Source organism: Homarus americanus, unplaced genomic scaffold (assembly GCF_018991925.1).
Source record: "Homarus americanus isolate GMGI-L3 unplaced genomic scaffold, GMGI_Hamer_2.0 scaffold18547, whole genome shotgun sequence".
Lineage (NCBI taxonomy): Eukaryota > Metazoa > Arthropoda > Malacostraca > Decapoda > Nephropidae > Homarus > Homarus americanus.
The window spans coordinates 336130-362064 of NW_024725521.1; the positions used below are offsets into that span (position 1 = coordinate 336130).

The 25935-nt window shown below is 38.4% G+C and overlaps 2 protein-coding genes across 3 annotated transcripts in view; both read left to right on the forward strand.

Moving 5' to 3' along the window:
• The window catches only part of LOC121865190, a 127739-nt gene extending 121959 nt beyond the window's left edge, over window positions 1-5780 (forward strand). Inside the window, exons 6-9 of one of the 2 annotated variants that reach the window (XM_042364505.1) lie at window positions 1811-1972; window positions 2331-2444; window positions 2643-2754; window positions 3360-3634. In XM_042364505.1, the coding sequence (XP_042220439.1) occupies window positions 1811-1972; window positions 2331-2444; window positions 2643-2754; window positions 3360-3529 (558 nt within the window). In that variant the 3' untranslated portion in view covers window positions 3530-3634. Of the gene's footprint in view, window positions 1-1810; window positions 1973-2330; window positions 2445-2642; window positions 2755-3355 lie in introns of both variants that reach the window. The other variant, XM_042364504.1, reaches the window with a different exon arrangement.
• A 3130-nt stretch (window positions 5781-8910) lies between these two features.
• LOC121865193 (protein adenylyltransferase Fic-like) lies at window positions 8911-23809 on the forward strand. Its single transcript, XM_042364509.1, has 6 exons — window positions 8911-9282; window positions 11820-12054; window positions 15549-15778; window positions 16687-16862; window positions 19157-19366; window positions 22970-23809. Exons 1-6 carry the CDS (start codon window positions 8940-8942, stop codon window positions 23648-23650), a joined length of 1875 nt encoding a protein of 624 aa, XP_042220443.1. The 5' UTR covers window positions 8911-8939; the 3' UTR covers window positions 23651-23809.
• The last annotated feature ends 2126 nt before the right edge of the window (window positions 23810-25935 follow it).

Sequence of the window (25935 nt, forward strand, 5' to 3'; positions counted from 1 at the left end):
GGATGCTCCTCACCTACAAAGGAATCGCATAAGACAACCGCCTTAATTTTTCCGATGTATTGAGTGTAACATTTATGTAGTTTTCGTCCAGTTTATACTAGAGAGGAAGTGCTTGGAAGTAAGGCGGAGGAGGGTTAGGTGGAGTTGTGGTGAGGTAGTGTGAGAGGTCACTAGAGGCGGGCGAGGAGTGAGGCAGACAGTTGGCCCGCCCAGTAAAGTGAACCGCTGCTACCAAGCATTAAATGACACTAAGACGCCACTTTCAGCCAGGGAAGAGTCGTCTCGGTGTCAACCTTCTTTTGTGGTTTTATTAAACAAACGTGTTATATGCTAAACGGTGGGGCTATTGTCTCCAAGACTCCCCCCCCCCCCCTCTTGAGTCTGTGCTTGTGTGACACTTATGAGTACGTGTATCTATGTGTGATGTGTGTGTGTACATGTGTGGACTATTGTGTGAATGAGTTACAGGTGCTGGAGAATGTGTTCTTTTCATTGTATGTGGTATGTTCGTATTTTTAGGTAAGTGGCGGGTTATAACGTAGTATCTAGAGTTGAGATCATGTAGTAGATAAACAAGAGGGTCTTAAAGGTATTTAGGGTGTCGTATGACCGTAGTGGAGCAGTTAAGCCGTTAACGAGCGTGAGCGTGGCTGGGCCTGGGTGAGTGGGTGGTGTGGTGGCTGGTTGGGCCCCACACACACCTCAACAGTAACTTCAGGCAGTAATTGTATCCTAAAAACTCACATTTCTCCGATTCCCAACGAATTTCCTATAAATAATGTTATTTCTTTGCATTTAGATACTGTATGGTCACAGTTAACTTGTTATTTTCCCTACATTGGAAAATAATTATCTGTTGAAAATTAGTACAGTGAAGCCAGCCTCGTATGACCGGCTACCTTTACCAGCAACATTGGTGTTACGCTCTTACTAGTAAATAAAGCGACGTGTGACTCTTAACACATGCTATATAGGAATTATCCTACATTTTGATATGACGGAACTAAAAGAAATTATTGTTGTAAGTTTTGGTGATAAATTATGGTTTTGCTTTTTGAACGAATCCTTAATTAGGTTTGGTTAGATATATTTCGACTAGCTTTTTTAATTGGGCCCGATTTTACCTGTCAGAGTGGTTAGTTTATCTCTCAATCTCCCGAGCCTCTGAGGTATTTAATAAAACAACACCCGTGGCAACTTCAATACCCTCCGGCTAATTTGATTTTTTTTTGTATATAAGATACATTCCTGGGTGATACTGAAAAAATAATGGTAAATCCCGTAATAAGCCTTTTAATCTGGTAAGTGAGGAGTGACGAGACGAGATACCTCAGGAGCTGGGTGGGGTTGGTGGACACGACACCCCCACACACAGCTGCCCACCCGAGAAATTAAATAAACACCGGTTAGGATAAAGGTATTAAAACCAACACACACACCTTACCCACTACCACAAGGAGAATAAGTAAACAACCTCGACACACACACACAGTGAGGAGCGTGGAAAGCCAAGGGTGTTAACACTTGACGTTACATCTTGATCGTATGGTGGTTGAGGCTGTGTTGTGCTGGAGTGGGGTGTGTGATGTCATGCCTTGTGGAGACAGGAATGATGCTGTGTACATTACCGATACTTATCGTGGTATTGGCGTACTATTATTGACATTGAGCCAAAAATGATTATTAATTGTAAAAAAAATTCTGATTTGTCATATGAAGTGTTTGTAATTAAAAATAGTTTTCACAATTAAGCTCATCCTCACATTTTAGTATAGTGTCAGTCATACTGACATAGTGTTGTCTCTTACAGTTCAAAGGTTGCACCAAGGCATTCTCGAGGCTGGAGAACCTGAAAATCCACCTGAGGAGTCACACTGGCGAGAGGCCCTACATCTGTGTCTATCCTCACTGCATGAAGGCCTTCTCCAACTCCTCCGACAGAGCCAAACACCAACGAACACACGTCGACGCTGTGAGTTTAATTTTCCATTTGTTATTATCCACCCTAATTGTGAGCAGTTAGTAAAATTTAGTATACTGAGGGATAATTTCAAAAGACTAAAGGAGGTGGAAGCTATGTGGGTAGTGGAAGGTGGGAGTAAGGTTACTGGTCGAATTGGCACAAATCCCAAGAGGTTTCAACCTAACCCATCCTGGGCTAACCTAACCAAACATTTAGGATTGGTAGATGGCCCTATTTATCTTCAATAATATTTAAGTTGGGCTAGGATCCATTTGATCTGTAACCGTCAGTAGATTAGGTGTAACAGGGTGCTATCCGGGTATCATAGAGGAGAATTAATACATTATGGTGGGTGTTGGTGTTACAGAAACCATACGTGTGCTCGGTACCCGGGTGTAAGAAGCGATACACGGACCCCTCCTCCCTCAGGAAGCATGTCAAGAACCACTCAGCCAAGGAACAAGCACTCGCTAAAAGGAAGGTCAGTCACTAACCCATTCCCCCATTTCTCTTTTTGTGAATTACATACAGAGCTAAATATGGATCATGTAATAACATAGTTTTTGTAATGCAATAAATTGAGTAGTTTTTTCTTTTATACTACTTTAATGTTGTGTAACTGACTTATTGACAAGTGAGGCGTCGTGTATATTGTTTATATGGTGTTTGTGTCTGACAGATGAGGTCACCCGACGAAGATTACCGCGGCTCCTCCCCCAGTTGCCTGATGAGCGGTGCCCACCTCGAGTCTGACTCACCGCTCATGGACCACGACGCTCTCCAGTACGGCGGTGAGTCCCTTCCTCCTTGACTCCTTCTCTTCCACTAAAACTCGCTCACATACAAATCTATACATCCTAAAACCCATCTCACACTATGCTCGCTTAAAGGTGACCCCACCACTCTCACCAACTCCTTGCTAAATTATATTACTTCACTCCCCATCACCTAATTAGGTTTTAGAATAAGTCCCAAAGGAATGTAATTTTGTTATAAGATGTAGGTGACAAAATTTTCATGAGGTATATACAGTATTATTAGCTTTGAATAAAAGTGGATAATAATTGCCCCCAAAATATATAATTTCATTGTACATGTATGATGTAGGTTTAATTAGACGTTATTTGAAATGGATCATTAAATAAGATTTTTTTTTAATATGATGGTTTTTCATAGTTATTTGTTATTCTGACCCTACTAAGTACAGTATAGCATTGTAAATTTGTCATAATTAATTTTACTACATTGCAAGACACTTACGTTAATTGATGTTGCCAGACAATTTGTTAGTGTCACATTAGTAAGCCTTGCACTGGCATCGAAGAGGTCATTACTAAGTTAAGGTGTAGGTATTTGAGTAGAGTGGTTTGTGAGGTTGTTGTATTCCCCCAGACAGTGTCGTCCCAGAGTGCGGGTCCCGGGGATGTGGTCCGCTTCAGCCTCCGTTGCCATGTCCTCTCGCGCCGACCATCGGGGGAGACGCCACAGATGGCGCTCGGCCTGCCAGAGACCTTGGTACCGGAATTCTCGCAGGAGGATCTCGACGCTTGGGTCAGCATATACTGAGTTACCAGCAATTGCTGCAAAGGAACGATGTTCTCATATTTGGACAGGATTCTCAGATGCAGCAGCAGCAACTTCAGAGGAAACTTATGGTAGGGAATGATGGTAGCGAGGTGGTGTATGGCCAGCAATCTCCACCACCGTCGCAGCAGATGGTTGGTAGAAACGAACAGCCACCATCTCTGTATGACTCCCCACCACCACCTTACTGCCAGGCCCCAGCCTTCACTGCTACCCATCGGGGCACCACTCCTCACCTCCCTCAGTATACCATGATCACCTCTCCTGACAGCCTCCCATCCTACCAGACCCCAGTATTTACACATCAGCAACAACAACTCCAGCAACACATGGCTCCATACTCGACGCAGCAAGGAACTTGAAGTGATAATTGACAGATGGTGATTACTCACAAAAGGCGGGGTAACTCTGGAACAGTTATCTTGCAGCCCCTAGAACGGGGTCAAGTTCAGTTCCAGTTCGCTTGCAAGGAACTAATGGCCCAATAAAACGTGTTGCTAGCACAATGTATTTTTTTTATAAAAATGAATACTCATTATTGGACTGCATTGTATAATGCTGCTCATCCACCAGTGCCTCTATATTCGTGTAGTTTCTTTAAAACTAGTTAGAAGGTTGTACCCCTCTTGCACTCAGTCAGATGGCATATGTAGGGTTTTGTAACTTAAGGCAGATACATTAATTTCCTGAAAAAGGAGGCATCATATAGATGTTATTTTTATGCGGGCTATTTGTTATAGATTTTTGAGAGGTTAACCTGTCTACGAATTTGAAAGTGAACTTGGTTTCACTAGACTATTTTTAGTACTCCGGCACATGCCAGAGAGTTGGTGCTATTTTTTGTTTTGTAACACTACTATACTTGTGAATAGATAAGTGTTATTCCCAGTGGTTGCAGGTTGGAAGCAAATATCAGTCTTGTTTTTTGGAGGTCACTGTAGAAAAACATCACATTACTTCCTGATGCTATTAAGCTTAAAAGTCTGAGGAGAACTGACATAGGTGATTTAGTGTGTAGAGCTTGGTGTTTGCCCGCGTGAAACAATTAATGCCAAAGACTGTGGTCCAGAACTGATACTTCTTGACGGAGTGACGAGAGATGCGCCCCCCCCCCCCTCCCCAAACACACACATCCCCCATACATTTTCCACTCACCTGTACAGTGGCCGTTTTGGGTTGAACAATAACAGACGAGTTGAAATAATTTTACCAGTCAGGCGAAGTTAGTAATCGCAGCAAGAAGCTCGTCAGGATTCGACTTAAGATTGTGACGTCAACCCTCAAGTAGTGACCAATGTTTTGGGCCCAAGTTAGGAACAAGAAAACAATGGACCATAATATATGTTTTTGAGCAGAGTTTAAGAACGTGTTTGGGCTTTAAACTCAACTTAAGGGTTCTGTATTTTTTTTTTTTAGAAAAAAGGACAAAAATCATTGTAGGGTATTGCATGATCGGACGTACTTAAGCGTCATTTCTTAATGATAAAGAATTTGACCACGTTGTTCATCAGACTAGTCTAGCCGAGACAACTTCTCAAACTCTGCTCAAATATATCGGCGTTAAGCTTATGATTCTTGTAATATGTACATAAGTACAAAAAATTCTATGTACGCATTGTGTATATGTCTAATATTTAAGTTTTATGGTTTCAAGATTATTTATTATATATGTTAAGTGCCGTGATACGTTAGGGATCAGATGTATAATGTTGTATCTGTCTGCTCAAATGTAAGCTTGCCTTTCGTCGTCTTATTTTTGTGGAACTGAACACCAAACACTATTCTGTATTTATGATGTTCTTATGCCGCTCTTTGATAACATGCTATATTTTGTGAGTACAGTACTTAAACAGTCAACATGTTCCGTATACATATACACAACTGGAGCTAAAGTTCTGAAGATGGAAAAGTAGTCTTTGTGCACATTAGCTGGCTGTTTACCATCATGTTGATTTTGTTTTCATTTTGCTGTTACTTTATTACTTGAAAACGAAGTTTAGGCAATACAGCACATGGTTAACTCGGTAGGTGTCAGTTGTTGCGAGTCGCGTGGAGTGCAAAGTTCCAGAACGGAGGCGAGGCAGCTGTCCACACTCATCAGTGCTTTCATTAGGTTTAGTCTTCTTCAACTCACTCATGTGCCGCAGTGACTTTTAGATTATTTTTATAAATGTGGTGACATGTTTGTGTAAAAAGTAGGCTTTGTGATAATTAATTAAAAGAATGGATGTAATGTTTCTTTACCTCATTCTACCTTGAAAGAACATTGTCTGTACCCTTTATGATGTACTAGATTGAAAAACAATTGAAGAATGTTTTTTTCTGAAAAGATCTGGATTGGTGAATCATTTCATTGTATTTTCAGTGTGTTCGATGTCATTGCAAAACAAAAGTGTCTTCAAGATGCTGGTGAACCCTCCCCAACTCTGCCTGTGAGCTAGAAAATGAATGGTCTTCAGTGCTTTACTAAATATTCTACTCTAAAGCTCTCCTTTTAACTCATATTTGCCTCGGTAGTTGCAACATGACAAAGATGTTTGTCATTTGTAAACTGTTCAGTTAATTGTAACAATGTGCAGGAAACCAGAGTAGAAATGATTTTTGACAACTAATCTTGACCTTAAACACACATCAGGAGAGATGTGGCTGTCCAACCATGTTCAGTTCACATGGAGGCCAACTGCAATATTGACTCGACCCTCAAGCACCTAAAGGAATTGAGTTAGAGACACAGGTCACATATCAAATGAATAATTTCAATTAGTTAATTTCAACATTTCACACACCTCAATGCATCTATGGGATTTTCTGATATTTCTAAGTCAAATAAATGTAATTAATTATAGACTGACAATAATAACTTCACAACAAACAAAAAACAAGTAGGTACAGTGCTGTACTTCTCGGCTCATAATTGGTTGGATCATATCACAATCTTTTCTAAAACTACGTTCAATTGGACCTTTCAACATATTGCTCAAGTGATCTTGAAGGTCTAAGGCTAACGTTATGTTTATATAGCTTAATGCTACACATAAAGGCTCGGTTGTAATTTGTAAATTACCTCCTACAAGTCATTTCTGTGACTGGATCACACGAGAGAACTTACATTTTACCGATTTCAAGAAAGAAATGGATATTTTATGGATGATATATTGATATAACATGTTGCATGCTATAGGTTTTCTGAACTACTGTATTAAATTTTGTGGATTTATGGTGTCTCTGAACTCGTGACACCACTAGCTCCTACACGAGACAACAACAACAAACAAGCCAAGCACTTGCTCAGTTTTTCAATGTTTATCACAAATTAAAAATAGGGATGATATAACATTACATTGTTTCTGAAGGATAAAGAACTAAGAAGAAGTTAGAATCACTTGTGCAAGAGACAAGACTCTACTTTTACAAGAAATGCCCAAATATGCAGTTTGCATTTTGAGGCCAGTGCATTTTAAGAGAACTTGAAATACAGTATAAACTGCTTGGGCTACAAGTACAAAAAAGATTTGTAAGGATTAAGAATGGAGCAATACCAACATTACAACTGCCAAGTTAAAAAGGTAAGCGCATATTATTTCATGTAAAAGTGGAGGAGACAGTTAGTACCATAAATAACTTATGGATTTGAACCAAAATTTTTGGAGATACTTTTTGCATCATAATGAACACAAAAATTTAAGTGAGAATGCACAGAACCCTACCTATCTGTGGACCTGACCTAACCTAACCCAAATACCTGTATATATACATCAAAATTCATTGCTTTGGAAGCAGAATAAACCAGTTGCTGTTGGTAAGTGTTGCTTTATTTTCCTAATCCCAGGCATTAGGAACCTTGAGTACAGAGACAGGTTAAATCATCTTAATTTGCACTCCCTCGAGAGACAGGGTGAGGGGCGATATGATAGAGGTGTATAAATGGAAGTCAGGGCTGAATGGGACATTACAAAAGTACTCAAACTATCCAACCAGGAGCGAACTCTTAACAATGGTTTTAAATTAGACAAATTTAGATTTAGGCATGAAATAGGTAAACATTGGTTTGGAAATATAGTGGACGAGTGGAACAAGTTCCCAAATATCATCATTAACTCGAATACGCTTGATAGCTTCATATGTAGGTTGGATGGATATATGAGCAATAGGGGTTGGGTGTAAATGGGACTGCTCAGTATGGGCCAATAGGCCAGCAGCAGTTTCCTCCAGTCTTATGTTCTTCATGTATACTGAATTTGATCAATTACCAAAATATAAGTACCTGTACTTATACAGTACAGGTTTAATAGCATGTCTGTGATTCAAGCTTCAATTTAATGACAAGGCTCTGATCCCAAGCTTGCCGTTAAATCAAAGCACATCCTGTAACTTGAACATTCGTATGGTGAGGGATTGTGGGGTACGTGATGTTTGGGTTCACACTCAGGATGGTATGGAGAAAGGAAACTCACAATGTGCTCTCTGTATACATGTTGTATTGGATGTACAATGCAGCTTGGTGCTGGGAAGTGGCAGCGTGGTTACAAGCGTGATGTAGAGAGAGCTGGTTGGTGAGGATGCTCAGAGGAGGACCAGCTTGTGGGTCGCCATGCTCGCCGGCGGGAGTGAGGGCCGCCAGGCAGGAGGAGGAGGAGGTGTTGCTTGCTGCGGCTGTAGCTAGAAGAAGAGAGCGGGTTACCACGAGGTCAGGTCTTATATAGCGGAGGTAGGCGTGGCTTAATAGTTGACCTCCGTCATGTAAGGCAGCGCTGGTTGACCTAGACCACGAGGCATACGCTGGGGAATTCGCGGGGTCGGCTACTCAGCGACAAACAGCGTTTGTAGGGGAGGAATCCACTACAGGATACCTGCCACAAAACTCACCTGCAGTGTGTGGATCCCTTGCACAATGGCAGGTATCGGGTCTCTCTTACTTGGCAGTTGTAATGTTGGTATTGCTCCATTCTTAATACTTACAATTCTTCTTGGTACAGGTAGTCCAAGCAGTTTATATGTCAAGTTCTCCCAAAACACACTGATCTCAAAACACAAGCTGCATATTTGGCCAGTTTCAGCATTTATAGTCTCTCCTCTTGCATAAATGAATCCATCTTCTCAGTTCTTTATCCTTCGTAAAACGATGCATTTATATACTGTATTGTATATCCATGTTAGAAATATTATTTGGTGTTAGTGATACAGTGATACAGTGCATTCAAGATTCGTAAACAAAAATAGCTAAAATAGAAATACTGTATATAATAATTTAATACTATGAAGCTAAAAGAAATATTTTAATATAAAAAGGATATTTTTACACATAGGATTTCGTAAAGATATCTTGGTCATCTTGGAGTTGTGTTAACTTCACCAACCAAGGAAGACAACAGATGACGTCACTCCAAGACAGATGAGGAAAGTGTTCGGTCGCTTGTGTAACTTACCTAGTTTTAATTATGATTTTACTATCGATAACATCCGAAAATTACAGAGTGAAGAGATGAACAAATGCGCTCTCTTCATAGTATTCCTCTGTGGAGTGATTTTTGCGTCATTAGTGTCCGTGATGTCCAGTTATTGGGCATCTTACACAGCTGGTGATGATACACTGCTGGGTTCTTCACTGGGTGCTATCCCAGCTGGGGCTGACCTGGAGCTAATGGACGAGGGCTACGTAGCCATGGCACTGCTGGGGGCACACGAAGTGGATCAGTCTGTTACAAAAAAGCAGACAACGGAGCTAGAGGATAGACGTGAGTAAAGTATTGTAGGAATAAAATGTAAGTTATCACGGATCTGTTGCAGATGTTAACTAGCAACAACGTGTCACTGAGTGATAACATATTTACCTACCTTATTTACCTAAGGAAGGGTATTGCTGATGGAAGAAGGCCAGTGGCCTGTGTAGGATCACTTCATGGGGTAAAGGTGGAGCAGACAGCAAAAAATGCAGAAACCGTGGCTAACTTGCATTTTTTGCTTTCACTTTACTTTAATCCTCTTCGCCACTGATCGGCTTGCTAGCCGCTTGGGCAGTCGGTGACATCTCTGTTACGCTCTGTTGGCTCTTGAATAAATTCAAAAGTATTTTGAGTACACAGTCTAGTCAAGTTATATAGTATACCTTAACAGTAATGGTGGAGGGGATGGCTACACCAGAAGGCATTGTTCAGTTTCATTCATTTTTCCATCGATGTTCTTATCATTATAGTAGGTAATTTAAAAGAGACGACATTTACTAGACCATATAGAACTTGACCTAACCAACCAAAGAAACCTTACCCAACTTCCTAGCCGAGGGGGCTTCACCCCTCAGAGACCCTGCCATATTAAACAAAGTACTGTACAGTACTTATTTTGATATCTGGCACCAATGACAGCAACGTGGTTAAAGCATCATGTGTAATTTTATGTTTTTTGTGGACGTGAGAGTACGCTCAGGCCGAGTGGGTTGGTTGTAAAAAAACTGAGTAGATGACATCACATGTTAACTCGGCAGGTTTTTCGGGGTCCGACTAATTACCCAAATGTACCCAAATGTAGCCGCAATGAAGTCAAATAATGGTCCTACATGAATACATTGGACTGCCAATCACTCCTCGACTAGTATTTGGTGTCACAAAGTAAAAATAAAATGGAAAGCGTTATTTAATCTGAGTTAATAGATTGCGTGCATGTACCGAGGGAGCGAGTAATTACCCAAATGTAGCCGCAATGAAGTCAAATGATACAAGACTGCCAATCACTTCTCGACTGGTATTTGGTGTCACGAAGTCACAAAAAATTGGTAAACTTAATTTAATCTGAGTTAATAGATCGAGTGCATGTACCTAACCTAACCTAACACAACTCAGATTAAATTAAGTTTACCAATTTTTTGTGACTTTGACACCAAATAATAATCGAGAAGTGATTCACAGCCCGATTTACGCTTGTAGGACCATCATTTGACTTCATTGCGACTACATTTGGGTAATTACTCGCTCCCTTGGTACATGCACGTGATCTATTAACTCAGATTAAAGTAAGTTTCCAATTTTTATTTACTTTGTGACACCAAATACTAGTCGAGAAGTGATTGGCAGTCCGATTTATTCATGTAGGACCATTATTTGACTTAATTGCGGCTACATTTGGCTAATTAGTCGGACCGGGTTTTTCGGAGGAGTATTTACGGTAAATAATCAATTTCTTCACGTAAAAAGCACAGACATCATTTAATGTCATATGATCAGTTTTTCACTGTGTTTTACCTCTACTATAATACAAGAACATCTGTGGAAAAAATAATGAAATTGAACAACTCTTGGTGTTAGCCATCTCCTCCAGCATTACCACTTTAACCCCCTACTGTAAGATATTTCACCATTGAATATAAGTGCTTTCTTACCTCATTTGACATAAAATGAACACACATTATGTTTTGCATAATATAAATTTTTTAATTTCTTTTGGCTTTAATTAAGTTACCTGATGCCAACCAACATTTGACTCATTATTTTCTTCATCTCAGTGATTACCTGTAGGTACAGTTAGAAGCAGTCAATGAATGATGGTATGACACAGTGCAACATTGCCAGCCACGGTAGTTCCAAAACTACCCATCAACGTATAAACAGGGCAGAGGGGGGTGGGGAGTAGGGTTTGTCCGATCGCCAGGCCTTCACTTGCTATAGCTCTGGTATTGGTTTGGTTATGTACCATAGTATTTTAGGTTAGGTTTCAGTTAGTAGTTGCTGAAAGGGATCGTCCAAGTGAACGAAATTAAACTACCTAACCTAGCCTAACCTAAAAGATTACAGTATGGTGGCACTTTATCATGGTAGCTGTGGTGACTTAACCTTCCTTTAAAACAGACAAAATAAACCCACCTGACCATTCTTAAATGGAATAGCTATTTTCAAAGGTGGTTTGTGTGATTTTCATGTGAGCAGGACTAAAATGGGCAGATCAGAGTTGTTTATAAATATAGTACAGTATATTGTACTGTAATCAGAATCAAGGGAACATCTGGAGGGGAAAACCCAGATGACTAAAATTTGGTTATTAACCCTTAAGCCCCAGGTTAGGGTGCTGCTGGCAGTAACCCCGTGCACAGATAAACCGCAAAAAATATCAACTTTACAAAAATAATAAACAATCAATAAAAAAAATGGCGGGGAAATAGGCGGACATTCTGGAACGTCACCCGGGGTTTAAGAGTTAACAACTAAGGGAGACTGAATTTTTATTTTATTTTTTATAAATATTATAAAGTGGTATACTGTACATCATAAAATGAAATTTACAGATGCAGAAATTGAAGCACTGAATACACTGAAAGCTGCAAAGGAGTTGGTTCATTCAGGAAAATGTGCACGGGCTGGACGATTACTAGAACATGCATTTACATTAGCTCCACGTCACCCAGATGTCCTCATACATTATGGGGAATATCTTGAACAGCACCGTAATGATGTTGTTCAAGCAGACAGGATGTATTTACGAGCTTTGGCCGTATCTCCTGTTCATTCTCGGGCTTTAAGGTAAGAATTCAGTTCCACTTTTGAATAATCTTGTGTGCTCTGTAGCTATCCCTGTATAGGAGGGTAGCCATTACAGAAGCTCTTCTAACGACTGGGATCACTGTGTGTATCTTGTGTTTCCTTTATACTTACACTACTACTTTTTTTTCCACGCTTCCACAGGAAAAGAAATACAATATGTAAACCTTATGCTGTGCAAGATTTGTGCTTGTATATTATGCAGGCAGTATTGACACTATGATTCCAATTGGGAACAGTTCTAATATCACATTTAGGAAAGTTGAAACTTCATTAACCCTTACGCCCAGGGTGACGTTCCAGAACGCACGCCCTTACCGGCCATTGTTTAAATGCCCAGCGCGGGTTATCAGGTTCCAGTGTTACTATTTGCCTCTCACACCACACGCTCGGCCACAGGGAAGCTTCCTGAACGTAATTACCTAATTTTGTTTGTTTCATTTTCATTGTTTGTCCATTTTATCATGTTGTATCAAAGTAATATTGATAAAAGTAGTGTACTGTAGTTGTATTGTACAGTAGTGTAGTATTCCTGGAAAATAATGCTATGATTGTTATAAATGTATTTATTTGTGTAATTATTATTCCGATAATTATTTCTACGCATTACTTGCTCTACCAAACACAAAGACAGCCAGACAGCCTGGCGACAAACTGCGTGTGTGTCGCCGAGCACTCATGAAAAAAATGCAAATAAAATAAATTCTAAATTAATTATTTTTAAGATAAAGTATTATGATCAGTAAATATATGCATTACTGACCATCCCGGAAGGCAAGCTAAAACTAGCTACTAAGTGCGTAGGTGACCACGAGAGCTTGCCATCATAACAAGATGTCCCCTTATCTCCCTCCCCCTCCCTCCCTCCTTGCTGCCTGGGAAGTTTCTAGAGGGTCAATATACTGTATATTTTTTTTACTTTTTTATTGTTTTATCATTTAAAAAGGTTAAAAATTATTTTTGGAAAAGTTGATTTTTCTCGATTTTCCCCAGCGTGGGTGGTACGGCCAACAGCAACCTAACCCGGGGCTTAAGGGTTAAAATTTATTTCACTGTTACTCTAATGGATACCCTTATTGGGAACCCTTATCAGTAACAAACACTTGCTTTATACAAACATGCATTACATGACCTTTGGAAGAGGTATTTGACATTGACTTTCCACCAGAAAAGTTTAAAGGACTTTTCAATGTCATATTGGTTTGAAAAGACCATATGGGGCAAGAGAATCTACTACATCATACTGAATATATAAACAGTTTCATAGCTGTTAAAGCATTCTTAAAGGATTCAATTACTGTACCTGTATATGGCTTCCCTGAAAATTATGTACAGGTACTGTACTATAGCGCATTTTTTCACAGCTGAGAAAAGATGCCCCGCTCCCTCCTCAAAAGTTACAGCTGATTGGCTGTTGCAAACCTGTCCGATTTTGTCATGAAGTAATGATGTATTTCTAAATGAGTTTATTTATAATCGTTGGGATGACTGTTTCTGACGAGAAAGATATTTAGCTAAATTATACAAAGATACATAGATACACTATTTAAAACATAAGCACGTAGGAAGTTTATTAGAAGTATTATACATGAATTAACTGTTAAACTCTGGTAGCAAATTCACGCCTTCGGAGGATGCATTTAATGTATAGTACTTATTTTTGCCCACAATAAGACATACTAAGACAAATTGCATATCAGTAATACTACATTATGCAAAAACAACATTTTAAAAGATCAGAATCACATTGAAATATAACACGACTGTCAGCAGAGGCGGGAAATATGACTGCAAACAACTTCATATTTTTCCCGCCTCTGCTGACGGTCGTTTAATATTTCAATATGATTTTGTTCTTTAAAAATGTTGTTTTTGCATAATGTACTATTACTGATATGTGATTTGTCTTAGTATGTCTTATTGTAGGTAAAAATAAGTACAGGTACTCCCTGACTTGCGACGGGGTTAGGGACCGACATCCAGGCCATAAGTCGAAATGGTCGTAAGTCGTAAATGCTTAAATAACACATAGAAAATCGAAAATTTGGGTCTCTTTTTCTTCTCAGCACCACAAAACACTCACTTTTAAGCTTGCCAGCCATTTTAAAGTGAATTACAGATGAAAATTTTGTCTGTGTACTGACTTTGGGACTCAAAAATACATAATTTGACCACATTTTGGTACGACTGAGGCAGGTCATAAGTGCGGGTGGATGTAAGTCGAGTCAGTCGTAAGTCGGGGAGTACCTATATACAGGTACTTCTCGACTTACGACCTACTCGACTTACGTCCACCCGGACATACAACCGATGCAGTCTTACCAAAATTCTTTCAAATTACGTATTTTCGAGTCCCAACGTTAGTGATTGCGCTGTGTACTGACAAAATTTGCATTTGTAATTCCATTTCAAATGGCTGGCAAGCTTAAAAGTGAGAGTTTTGTGGTGCTGAGAAGAAAAAGAGACACCCATTTTAGATTTTCTATGTACTGTACTGTATTAATTTTGCATTCTCAACTTACGACCTGGATTTGGGTCCCTAACCCCGTCGTAAGTCGGGGACTGCCTGTATATTAAATGCATCCTCCGATAGCGTGAATTTGCTACCAGAGTTTAACAGTTAATTCATGTATAATACTTTTGATATACTTCCTACTTGCTTATGTCTGAAATAATGAATGTATGTATCTTTATATAATTTAGCTAAATATCTTTCTCGTCAGAAACAGTCATCCCAACGATTATGAATAAACTCATTTATTACATCATTTCTTTAGAACAAAATTGGACAGGTTTGCAACAGCCAATTAGCTGTAACTCTTGAGGAGGGGGGGGGGGCATCTTTTCTCAGCTGAGAAAATATGCACTACAAGTATTGTATTAATTTCATAGCAAAATTAAAAAGGATTTTGAACATGAGTACTGTACATTCAACTTCCAGTTTAATGTATATAATTAGAAAATTAAGTCAAGAGCTTAGGCTGTTATTATGAATTACAGTACATAGATAAAAATCTAAAAAAATTACGGTATACTGTAATGAACCTTTCAGATGTGATCAGTAAGATCAGTAAAGGTAGAAACTTTTATCTCTTGTAATCTTAATATAAATTTTAGAGTAAACCTTATCTATTTTAAACTTTGCTTTTCAAATATACTGTTCTACCATATCTTGTTGTAATTTAATTTTATCTAAATTAAAACCAAATAAATCCATCTCTTGGTGATGGTATATTTAAGAGTACTGTAGTTGATATTGTAATCCATAATAATCGTTGCAACTGTTGTCAGAGATTCTGTTTTACAGACCTAATTCCCAATTTATTCTTCAATTTATTTTATTCAATACAGGTATAGAGTAATATGATTCATAAACATGAAGATAAGATTATAAAGAGTTCTTACAGATAATTAAGACTGTTTGTTTCAAATGTCAACTTACCCTAGTTATTAATCACATGTGTGTCTTACCACAGAAACCGTAGACGAACTCGGCCACTTGTTGAAGAAATGGATTCAATGACATTAAACCGCATTGATAACAAAAGAGATGATCTTGCTCAAATCCCCAGTTCATCTGCTGCTCTCCGCCGGATTAAAAAGGAGGCATATTTCCAGTACATTTACCACACTGCAGGGATCGAAGGAAATACCATGAGTCTTGCTCAAACTCGGATGATCTTGGAGACCAGACTAAGTGTGGGAGGTGAGTAGAGACCAAATTGAATGTGGGAAATAATAAGAGCTATGTGAGGAATGTGAACAGATACTAAGCAAAACAGTAATTCCTTATCAATTGTAGAGATTACATTCTAGAAGTCTTTGGTTGGCAGTCGATGAGTCCAATGGGAAGTAAGGGGTTTGGGAAAGTGACCCCTTAAAGACATACCTAAAATTTTATGATGTACAGCTCATGTTTAGAAATATGTACTGGGCATTTTAGGCTTTCTTCTCTATAAAAAATACCCATGCATGTACTGAAGGTAAACCCAGTCTGTCGTCTGGAACTAGCAAGCCTTTTAAAAAAAAGTACTGTGTATTTATTCCAACGTAATTAATATGATGTTCGATTACCAAATGTAGTATGATCAGTATGCCACAGAGCCACACATACCAACCCTCCCGGGACATCATGAGTTGCATGTAGCCTTTTGGAAGTCATCGGACCCATCCTGGAAGATACAGAACTTTTTTGAGATGTACAAAGAATAGCTTCTTCCACACCAAAACCATCCTCTGGGCGACGTGGCACAGTTCAACTGTTTAGCCTGACACTCAACGGGGTCGGATAGAGCCTCTCAAGAATCCTGCATGGGTCACACGTGTTATTCCAGCCACAATTGTGTCAGCATATCTTGGAATATTATGAGTTATTGCACATCACTTTTTCAAAGCAGTGACAATGCAGGAGAAGCATTCAGCTAGCGACCATCATAAAACTGATCTTTAGTCATCACCTAGCAGTAAATGGTGTTAATTTTTTAACATCATAAACCTGATCAATCATATGTAGATCCATAGTGTAACGGTCTTTACCTGTACTGTATTATGAGGTGATTTTTGGATTTTGCTTAAGGGTACAACACATAATTTTGTTATTTTTTCTGTCATCAGGGAAGAGTGTGATGGAGCACAATGAGATCTTGGGTCTAGACCTGGCCCTCAAGTATATTAATACGACTCTCGTTCATAGAGTTGGTCGTATATCTCTCTATGACGTCCTGGAGATTCACATGAGAGTCCTCGGCCATGTTGACCCATTAGAAGCTGGGAAGTTGCGCAGTACTCAGGTAATTTCTGATACCCACCTACACCCCCTCCCCCCCCCACCCCATTTTTTTTTTTTTTTTTTACAGGCCCAGGCACAGGTCATTTACCCACAACGGGGCCTAGGGGGGCGAAAAAATAAGAGTAAAAATAAATTAAAAATAGAAAAGTAAAGGATTATATTAATCATACCACGAAGATGCTGGAAAACCAACTTTTTAAAGTGAGACATTGTATGAGTATGGGGACACAGAAGAAAGCAGAGCATTCCACAGGATGTACTATGACGGGTTATTCTAGTGTGACTGACATCCACAGCGAAACGGTCGGCACCACGGACAAGACGAGTGTTACAAGAACACTGCCTTGCCGGCGGTACACAGGATGCTAAATCCACCGAACATTGCCTGTTAAAGTACCTGTAAAAGAGAGAGAGTGAAGCAACATTGCAATGAAGAGAAAGGGAAGAAAGATTTATCAACTAAAGGAGGAGAGTTGATAAGAAAAGATGCCCTTGATTCCACCCTATCTAACAGTTGGACATATGAAGAGCCACCCCAGATATGAGAGCAGTACATACTCCAAGTTAGGACGAATGAATCCCTTTTATACTTGAAGCAACTGCTCAGGAGTGAAGTAGCTATGGCATCTATAAGATAAAAAAATTATCTTACTTTTTTCTTTGATATGTTCAGTTACCAGTAGAAGCCATGTGGCAGTGAGTTACCATATTTTACGGCATATAAGATGCACTCTTTTGTTTGAAAAATGGCTAAAAAGAATCGGCCAGTGTCCTATTTGTGAAGTTGTGGTTTCCCATAAGATAATGAATCCCTCAGTTGCTGTCTCCAGTAGGCTAAATTCTACCTAACCCAACTCCAGAATTAAAAATATGTTATTGCTTAACTTAACACATTTTTATTTTTAATTAATTAAAAAAATTATCATTTTAAATATAAAAGCTGGATTTATAACTTCTGTACTGGTGATAACCTGAGACGATTAACATCCATAAGGCAGACACCCAACTCTTCAGAGGTAGCCAAGCAGCAACCATTTCTGAACTCTTACAAGCATTACAGTCTATTATTTCCATACCTGCAACATTTGTTTTTAAATGTACAAATACCTGATACAAATGAAGGTTTATATTTAACTTTCTTTTCACATTTGCATCTGTTAACATCGCTGACGGCATTATAGCCAGGTTAGACGTGTCACTGTAACCACCAGGCTACTGGGCCAACCTGTGAGGTGTTACGGTTTTTCTTCTCGTATTTTTGGACAGGAATACATAAGTGTCTTCATTTATTTTTTGCTCAGTTACATGCACACACCATCCTACATACTTACTGTGAAAAATGTAAAAGAAATAATTGTCCTAAGGGCAAACACATAAAGGGAATATACTTTTCTTTGCACATGAGTTAGCTGGCTTACTGGGGGGGCAGGAGTGGCGAGACCGAGACATGTTGGGGGGGAGGGGGGGGCTTGCTAGGGAATCGGCGGAGGTGGTGTCTCCGTTGCTATGGTGAATCGGGGAGTAATATGCAAATGGCGACTGCGTTAAACTTTCATTTGGCTTTTATTTACTGGTTTGGCAATACAGTATATTTTGTTGCAACTTATTTATTGGTATCAAATTTATTTATTCCTCACATTTACTGATATTGTATATAAATACTCCCTGCTAAAATGGGGGGGTGCTTCTTATATGGCCGTGTGTTTTATATGCCATAAAATACGGTACATTATCTTCGTTAGCCGGAATCTCTCAAACCCTGAACTCTCCGATAGCCGGAATTTAAATTTTCTCAGAAAATCGTTCCCTAAGACGAAATTTTCTGGACAATTCTTCTTTGGGGAAGATCTTCTGGGGGCACATTTTCCGGAAAATTTCAAGAAAATTTTCCTGGTACCCGGAAAATTCTGGGGATGGGGAAGTTTTTTCGGGTTTGGGAGATTAAGATCAGGCGCATTTTCTGGAAATTCCGAGAAAATTTTCTGGGGATGAGGGATTTTTTCCGGGTTGGAGAGATGAAGTAAAGGGCAATGTCTGGAACTTCCAAGAACATTTTTCCGTTACCTGGAAAATTCCGGAAGTGCTCTGCACGAATTGTTCTGGCTAATGGAGATACTGTATCAAAGAAATTAAAATGATAGTTTTATAAAAAAAAAATATTTTAGAAAAGAGTTTGAACAATGATAATATTCAAACTATATTAAAGAATTATTCCTCAAAATGTTATGGCATCAATTTTAATGGAAGTTGTATATGATGAGAGCAATGTATCTGTGTGACTCTTTTACTTTTCAGGTGTATGTGAGTGATCATGTACCGCCACCACCAACTCACCTTCAAGTGCTCATGGAGGATTTTGTAGAATGGCTGAACTCTCCAGAAGCACAAACTCTTCACCCTATTAAGTATGCAGCTCTTGCCCATTATAAAATGGTTTTTATACATCCATTTTCTGATGGTAATGGAAGGACAGCGAGGCTTCTGATGAACTTTCTGTTGATGCAGGTTAGTAGTAAAGGGAAAAATGTTTTGGCTTAGAAAGGGGTTGTACTATACTCAGGTAGCCAAAGAAAAGCTACTGAAGTATGGGTATCATTTCCTCTCTGCCAGGAGAGGAACCAGAGATGCAGAAGAGGATTTTGTCTAAGTCACCTTTCAAAATTTTCAGGGTAGCTATATACCGGTACTTTGTGTATTCAATTCCTCCAACAGTATTTTTTGTATTGATTTGTTTGAAACTTGTCACAGTTGGTGCAATAATAGACTGAGTGCAAATGTTGTTATAGAGGTATTCAATTACAGTAGGGTATGCTATAACGAACGGATCTTACTACGAATATTCCTATAACAAACGGTTTTACCTATAAAATTGAGAATGCTATAACGAACGAAACTCCTACAACGAACATTATTTATAATTTTTATTTTTTTTTAAATAATTTATTGTTTTTTATTACAAGTATTAATGATATTCTTTATTTCAGGGGTTTAGATGCATATTTATGTACTTTTTTACAATTTTTACAATTTTATTATATTTTTCAGTGTTAAGTGGTTGTATTTGGGGGCCCGGAACGGATTAATCCTATAACGAACGAATGCTATAACGAACAAGGTTCTAGAACCAATTAGATTCGTTATAGCATGCCCCACTGTACTATTACTGTACAGGGAGTATATAAAAAATTACATAGAGAATTCCAGTTTTATATTTAGCACCTTTTCAAGTATTCTTTGGGATAAATTGGAATTTGCTACGTGTTTTAAATTTATTGGACATATGTTTGTTGAATTAAAGAAAGTGTTCGATGGATTAAAAAACACTTAATTTAAAACTTTTACTTTTCAAGTGCATTGTGTAAGCCAGGCAGCTCTCAAATACTGGTTGTTTAGTGGGATTTTGGGGATCTCCCAAATGTCCCCCTTTATGCTAACTGAGGTTGATATGTTCACTCTTTTCTTTTTGTTGTTTTCTTTTTTGGGGGGTATACCATCACCGCCACCAAATGGGGATAAGCAGGTGCTATAGTTACCCTTATTAGACAGGTCTTATATAGCATTGTTTATTGGATTAGCACACATAATGCCACATATACTGCCCACTATCTGGTTTCAAGTAGAATCCCCCATTTTGAAAATAAATTCTCCAGCTGGCTGCTATGAAAAGTGGAAACAACACTGAAGAACTCTATTATAAAGAATAATTAAGGAGTCTTTAGTACCCTTTAAACCTTAATAAATGGCATACAGTGTACAGTATGGTGTACACTCCTAAGGATTCATGTCTGCCCAGTGCTCGGAGCATTTGTAGCACCACCATCCCTCTTGTCTAGTTTGGGTGGCTGAAGGGTGAATATAATAGAAATGGAGGATTAATCCTGAAATTCAAATTTTCTATGATGTTTGTATTCAAAATGATCATCAAATTGTAAGAATTCCAGCAATGTAAATTATATTCTGGCCAGATAATTTGTATGAATTTTCATGAGCTAAATAAAAAAATTATACTTCACCCGTGTAAAGGGGTACACCCACCGCGGAATGTGAGCATCCTGGGTTCTGGCAGGGCACCGTGTAAACGTGGAAACCGTGTAAAGTGAGGGTTGACTGTATACAAATAAGCCTCTATTTATGATGGGGTTAGGTTCCTAAAAAACCCATTGCAGGTCGAAATATTGTAAATCAGGTTCATTATAAAATGGGGCTCAATGGGACAGGTTCCTGGCCAGTTGGAGACTCTTAAAGGTAGAGTGAAAACATCAATTTGAGTCTGAAGAGGCACAATCATGACATCAGCACTGGCTGCCTCATCAGTCAGACGAAGGTTGCGAAGATTGGCCCGGTTCTTGAACCGCTGAAACCACCCAGGAATTGACTTGAAAGAGAGGAAGAGATCTCACTCTTCCTGCTGTCACTGATTTCTGCCTTCAGCTTTGTCCAAATATTGGTGGCCTTCTCCATGATGATCCCTGAGGAGAGAGGTAAGCAGTGTCTAGTGTTGTCTTAAATCCAGTCTTGCAGTTGACTCTCCATCCTATCCATGATAGGCTCACACGTCTTTAATACCCTAGAAATGGAGAGTGTGCTCACGTTCTGCACCATGACCTTCACTTCTGGTGCCTTCTTAATGATGGTAGACACCGGACCATGCCAAGAGCACGAGAACCATAGCACGCTCCTTTACCTCTCCCTTGCTGCTTCACATTGTCGAGCTTCACCTCCAGAGACATTGTTTTCCTGGGTGCCTTGGCTTTCCTAGACACAGGACCCTTACTAAAACACTTGCCAGACATTTTCAGTTACACTGCTCACTTCACTGTCACAAAAACAGAGAGAAAGCACTGTACAGTCAATAAAGCAGAGAAAGACATCACCGTCAGTGCAAAAACACTTTACAGTCACTTAAACAGAAAAAACACTTCACAGTCAGAGCAAGAGCACTTCACAGTCACTAAACTATGAAAAACACTTCACAGTCACTAAAGCAGAGAAATCACTTGTCACTAAACTGCAGTACATGTACTGTAAATGTATAGTACAGTACACTGTGAAACTAATTTCCTGTAACTGTAAAAAAAGCAATGATAACATAAAAGTAATGATACTGGATGCCACTACTCACCTCATGTTCCCAACTACAGAGGCAAAACACTTTTCAATCACAAAAAAAAAATCACTTCACAGTCATGAAAATAAAGTACAATATGAACTTTAGTGATATCCTCTCACTATAAGGTAAAAAAACAAACATTGATGCTAAATAACGACACCGACGATGACCAATAAACATTGAGTTTCATTTCTCACGTGCATGTAACCAAGAAGAAACAATGGCTGGACTGTAGTTCACCAGGTGGCTGACAAGAAGTGAGTGATGTGTTCCATAATCTGAGTTGGTGGAATGATGAATATCATAATTACGGGTTTGTTTACATCTCAAATAGGAGAGTGGTCTTAATATATCAGCATTGTTAATGCAAATTATCATTGATTAGGACATCATAAATAGAGGTTTACCTGTATATAGTTGATGTATACAGGGTATATGAATTATGGACATGTGGTTTTGGCATTATGGAGGGACTAGACAAAAAACTTCTTGAACTTTTTTATTTCTCAGGTTTTATTTTATGATTTATACCTTCCATGAGGGTTTATAATTTTTTTTAATCAATTCCTCATACAATTTTTGTACAGTGATTTGAATTTAACGACCTTTTTTTATATTATAGAGATGCAGATGAAATTATTTTTATTTATTTATTTATTTTTTTCATATTTTGTTATATCCAGAATGCCTGTCACATGTTCCCATTGGCAGGGCCACTCTTGCTTTTTAATGCACTTTCCTTGTTTGTTTATTAATTTTAATCTTCAGCCAGTTTTTGCCAAAAGTGGTATTGACATCACTCATACAATGTATTTGGCACTTTGTGATGCTAACCCAAATTCAGTGCAGCTGCAATAATCAATTTGACATTATGATTACCACTCAAGGATGTGCATGATCTTTTCTGTGGTTTCAAGATCAGTTTTCAAGGTCACTTGCAAAAAATTGGCAGGGCTGTCTTTGGGGGGTTAATATTTTTCTTGTATTTTGTTTTGCAGGCTGGGTATCCTCCAGTGATCATCCGTAAACAAGATCGCCTTATGTATTATGATTGTTTACAAACTGCCAATGAGGGAGATACTCGACCTTTTGTGAGATTTATTGCCCACTGCACCGAGAAAACTCTGGATGTGTACTTATGGGCCACGAAGGAAGCATTACCCAAAATAGGACAAGACTTAAATTCAAAGTCCGAAAAAGAAAAGAAGCATTCCACACTAAAACGGAAAGAGTCTGATTCATCATCCATAAAGCATGGGAGGAAGCTTGCAGATTATAGTGATATTGAAAGTGAAAGTAAAGAAGGATCAGGGAAGAAGTTTTTGTTTACTTCAGTTGATGACATTCCATTGTGGCAGGCAGATGATATACAATCAGAAGATGAAGATTCATTTGAAAAGAATAGGAATTATATACCTCCAATTGTTGAAGATGACATACTGAGTGATGGTGAGGTTGTTAATTCTGTGCATGATTATGAATCTGAACATGACTACAGAGAACACCTGTGGTTTGCTGGTGATGAAGAAAAAGTTAGAGGAACTGGTAGATATAGTAGAGTGGTTATTGAGGAGGGAATATATGATGATGCAGAGATTTTAGAACAGTTAAGAACTGAAGAAACAGAACAAAATAAATTCAGATTTGAAGATGATGACACTTTACCACGTAGTGAATAAGACAACAGAATTGTGATAGTCTTGAGAAATTGGGTGTTATTTATTTCCATCCTTTATATCAAATTTATACTGAATAAAATCAGTATAGTACGTACCTATTTATTTCATAATGAATATATTTAAATGGAAAGTTTCTAAAGAATATATTATGTCTATTTATTGAGCCTTATTTTTGTACCAAAAAGTAGGAAAATGTCCGTTTTTTAATTAAAAGCCGTCGTCAGCGTAAACGGCCGAGAAATTTGATGCCGTCAGCGTCGGCGTAAATGATTTCATAAATTAACGCCGTTAGCGTCAGAGTCAACACCTAGCGTCAACTAGTTTTCGGTAACATACAAATGCAGCCCCGAAACGCGTATTCTCCTGTGTATGGGAGTAATATATGCAAAATAAAAAAATATTCATTCATTTTTAATCATTTACTGTATTATGATTTATATTACATAATTTTAATTATTAATTTGTTCCCCCGCAAGAATACTAGCAACTCAAAATGATTTTCGCTCATTTTGCTACTCTTGGGCCTCAAGACGTCCTTGCCCATGGAGAAAATGCGCTCCACGGCAACACTAGAGGGGATGGGGGAGTTGTATTTGATGAACAACTCCTTCATGGCCTTATTGGGGAAGGTGTCCTTGTCGAAAGTTTTTTCGAAGGTTTCTCCCCCAGGAAACGCTTGAAAGGGTCACTGTCTCGTAAAGGGCCTGGAACAATTCGTCCTCCACGTCATGGTCTTTGTCGTCTCCCTCACTGCTGCTCTCAGTCTCGTGCACGGACTTCTCCACCAACCTGGACAGCTGGTTGGTGGTCTTTTTCCTGACTTGAAAATTAAAATCTGTAGACAGCTGCGCAGGTGTGCGGGCAGCGGCTGCAGCCAAATTTTTCCCAGTCGCCTTTATAACAAGATAATTGAAAATCGAACTTGGAAAAATATAAAATTTTAGAAGTTGACAAACAAATTGACGCTTGACACTCCGTTCGGGTGAAAAGTTGACTGCGTCACCTGTAGTGTCACCTGCCCAAAAAATTGATGGCGTCAGCGTTAACAAAAAGTTGCCTCTGTTCATTGACGGCATTAAATTAACGACATCGGCATACACACTGTGTGTGTGTGTGTGTGTGTATATATATATATATGGCTTACAATTTTTGTCATTTTTGGCCAAAAAATGGATTTTGTTCAAAATTTCAGTATAGGTACTCCCGAATGTGCTGCTTAAGGATCTGTTAACCAAAATTTGATATCTTGATAATAACTTGTTCAAATGGCTTTTAGAAAATTTTCAAATGATTTTTAGAATATTTTAATTACTTTTGCAATGCTAATTACTCGCCACTTATGGGTTTTCGAGGTCATTTCTTGGTGCTTGTGTATTATTCTGGATGTACTTAAATAGTTAGGCACATTAAATTTTAGTTCAGAGAGAAAAAGTATTTTTGGCCAAAAATCCTTTAAGGCATTAGACTTAAAATTTTTGTCATTTTCGGCCAAAAAATGGATTTTGTTCAAAATTTCAGTATAGGTACTCCCGAATGTGCTGCTTAAGGATCTGTTAACCAAAATTTGATATCTTGATAATAACTTGTTCAAATGGCTTTTAGAAAATGTTCAAATGATTTTTAGAATATTTTAATTACTTTTGCAATGCTAATTACTCGCCACTTATGGGTTTTCGAGGTCATTTCTTGGTGCTTGTGTATTATTCTGGATGTACTTAAATAGTTAGGCACATTAAATTTTAGTTCAGAGAGAAAAAGTATTTTTGGCCAAAAATCCTTTAAGGCTTTAGACTTAAATTTTTGTCATTTCGGCCAAAAAATGGATTTTGTTCAAAATTTCAGTATAGGTACTCCTGAATGTGCTGCTTAAGGATCTGTTAACCAAAATTTGATATCTTGATAATAACTTGTTCAAATGGCTTTTAGAAAATGTTCAAATGATTTTTAGAATATTTTAATTACTTTTGCAATGCTAATTACTCGCCACTTATGGGTTTTCGAGGTCATTTCTTGGTGCTTGTGTATTATTCTGGATGTACTTAAATAGTTAGGCACATTAAATTTTAGTTCAGAGAGAAAAAGTATTTTTGGCCAAAAATCCTTTAAGGCATTAGACTTACAATTTTGTCATTTTCGGCCAAAAAATGGATTTTGTTCAAAATTTCAGTATAGGTACTCCCGAATGTGCTGCTTAAGGATCTGTTAACCAAAATTTGATATCTTGATATAACTTGTTCAAATGGCTTTTAGAAAATGTTCAAATGATTTTTAGAATATTTTAATTA

What these genes read in the sequence shown, in the direction of transcription:
- LOC121865193 (XM_042364509.1), top strand. Translation starts at nt 8,940, where the DNA reads ATGAGGAAAGTGTTCGGTCGCTTGTGTAACTTACCTAGTTTTAATTAT. An exon ending in GTTCATTCTCGGGCTTTAAG is followed by an intron (nt 12,055 to 15,548) that starts GTAAGAATTCAG and finishes GTCTTACCACAG; the next exon opens with AAACCGTAGACGAACTCGGC. An exon ending in TGAACTTTCTGTTGATGCAG is followed by an intron (nt 19,367 to 22,969) that starts GTTAGTAGTAAA and finishes TTTGTTTTGCAG; the next exon opens with GCTGGGTATCCTCCAGTGAT.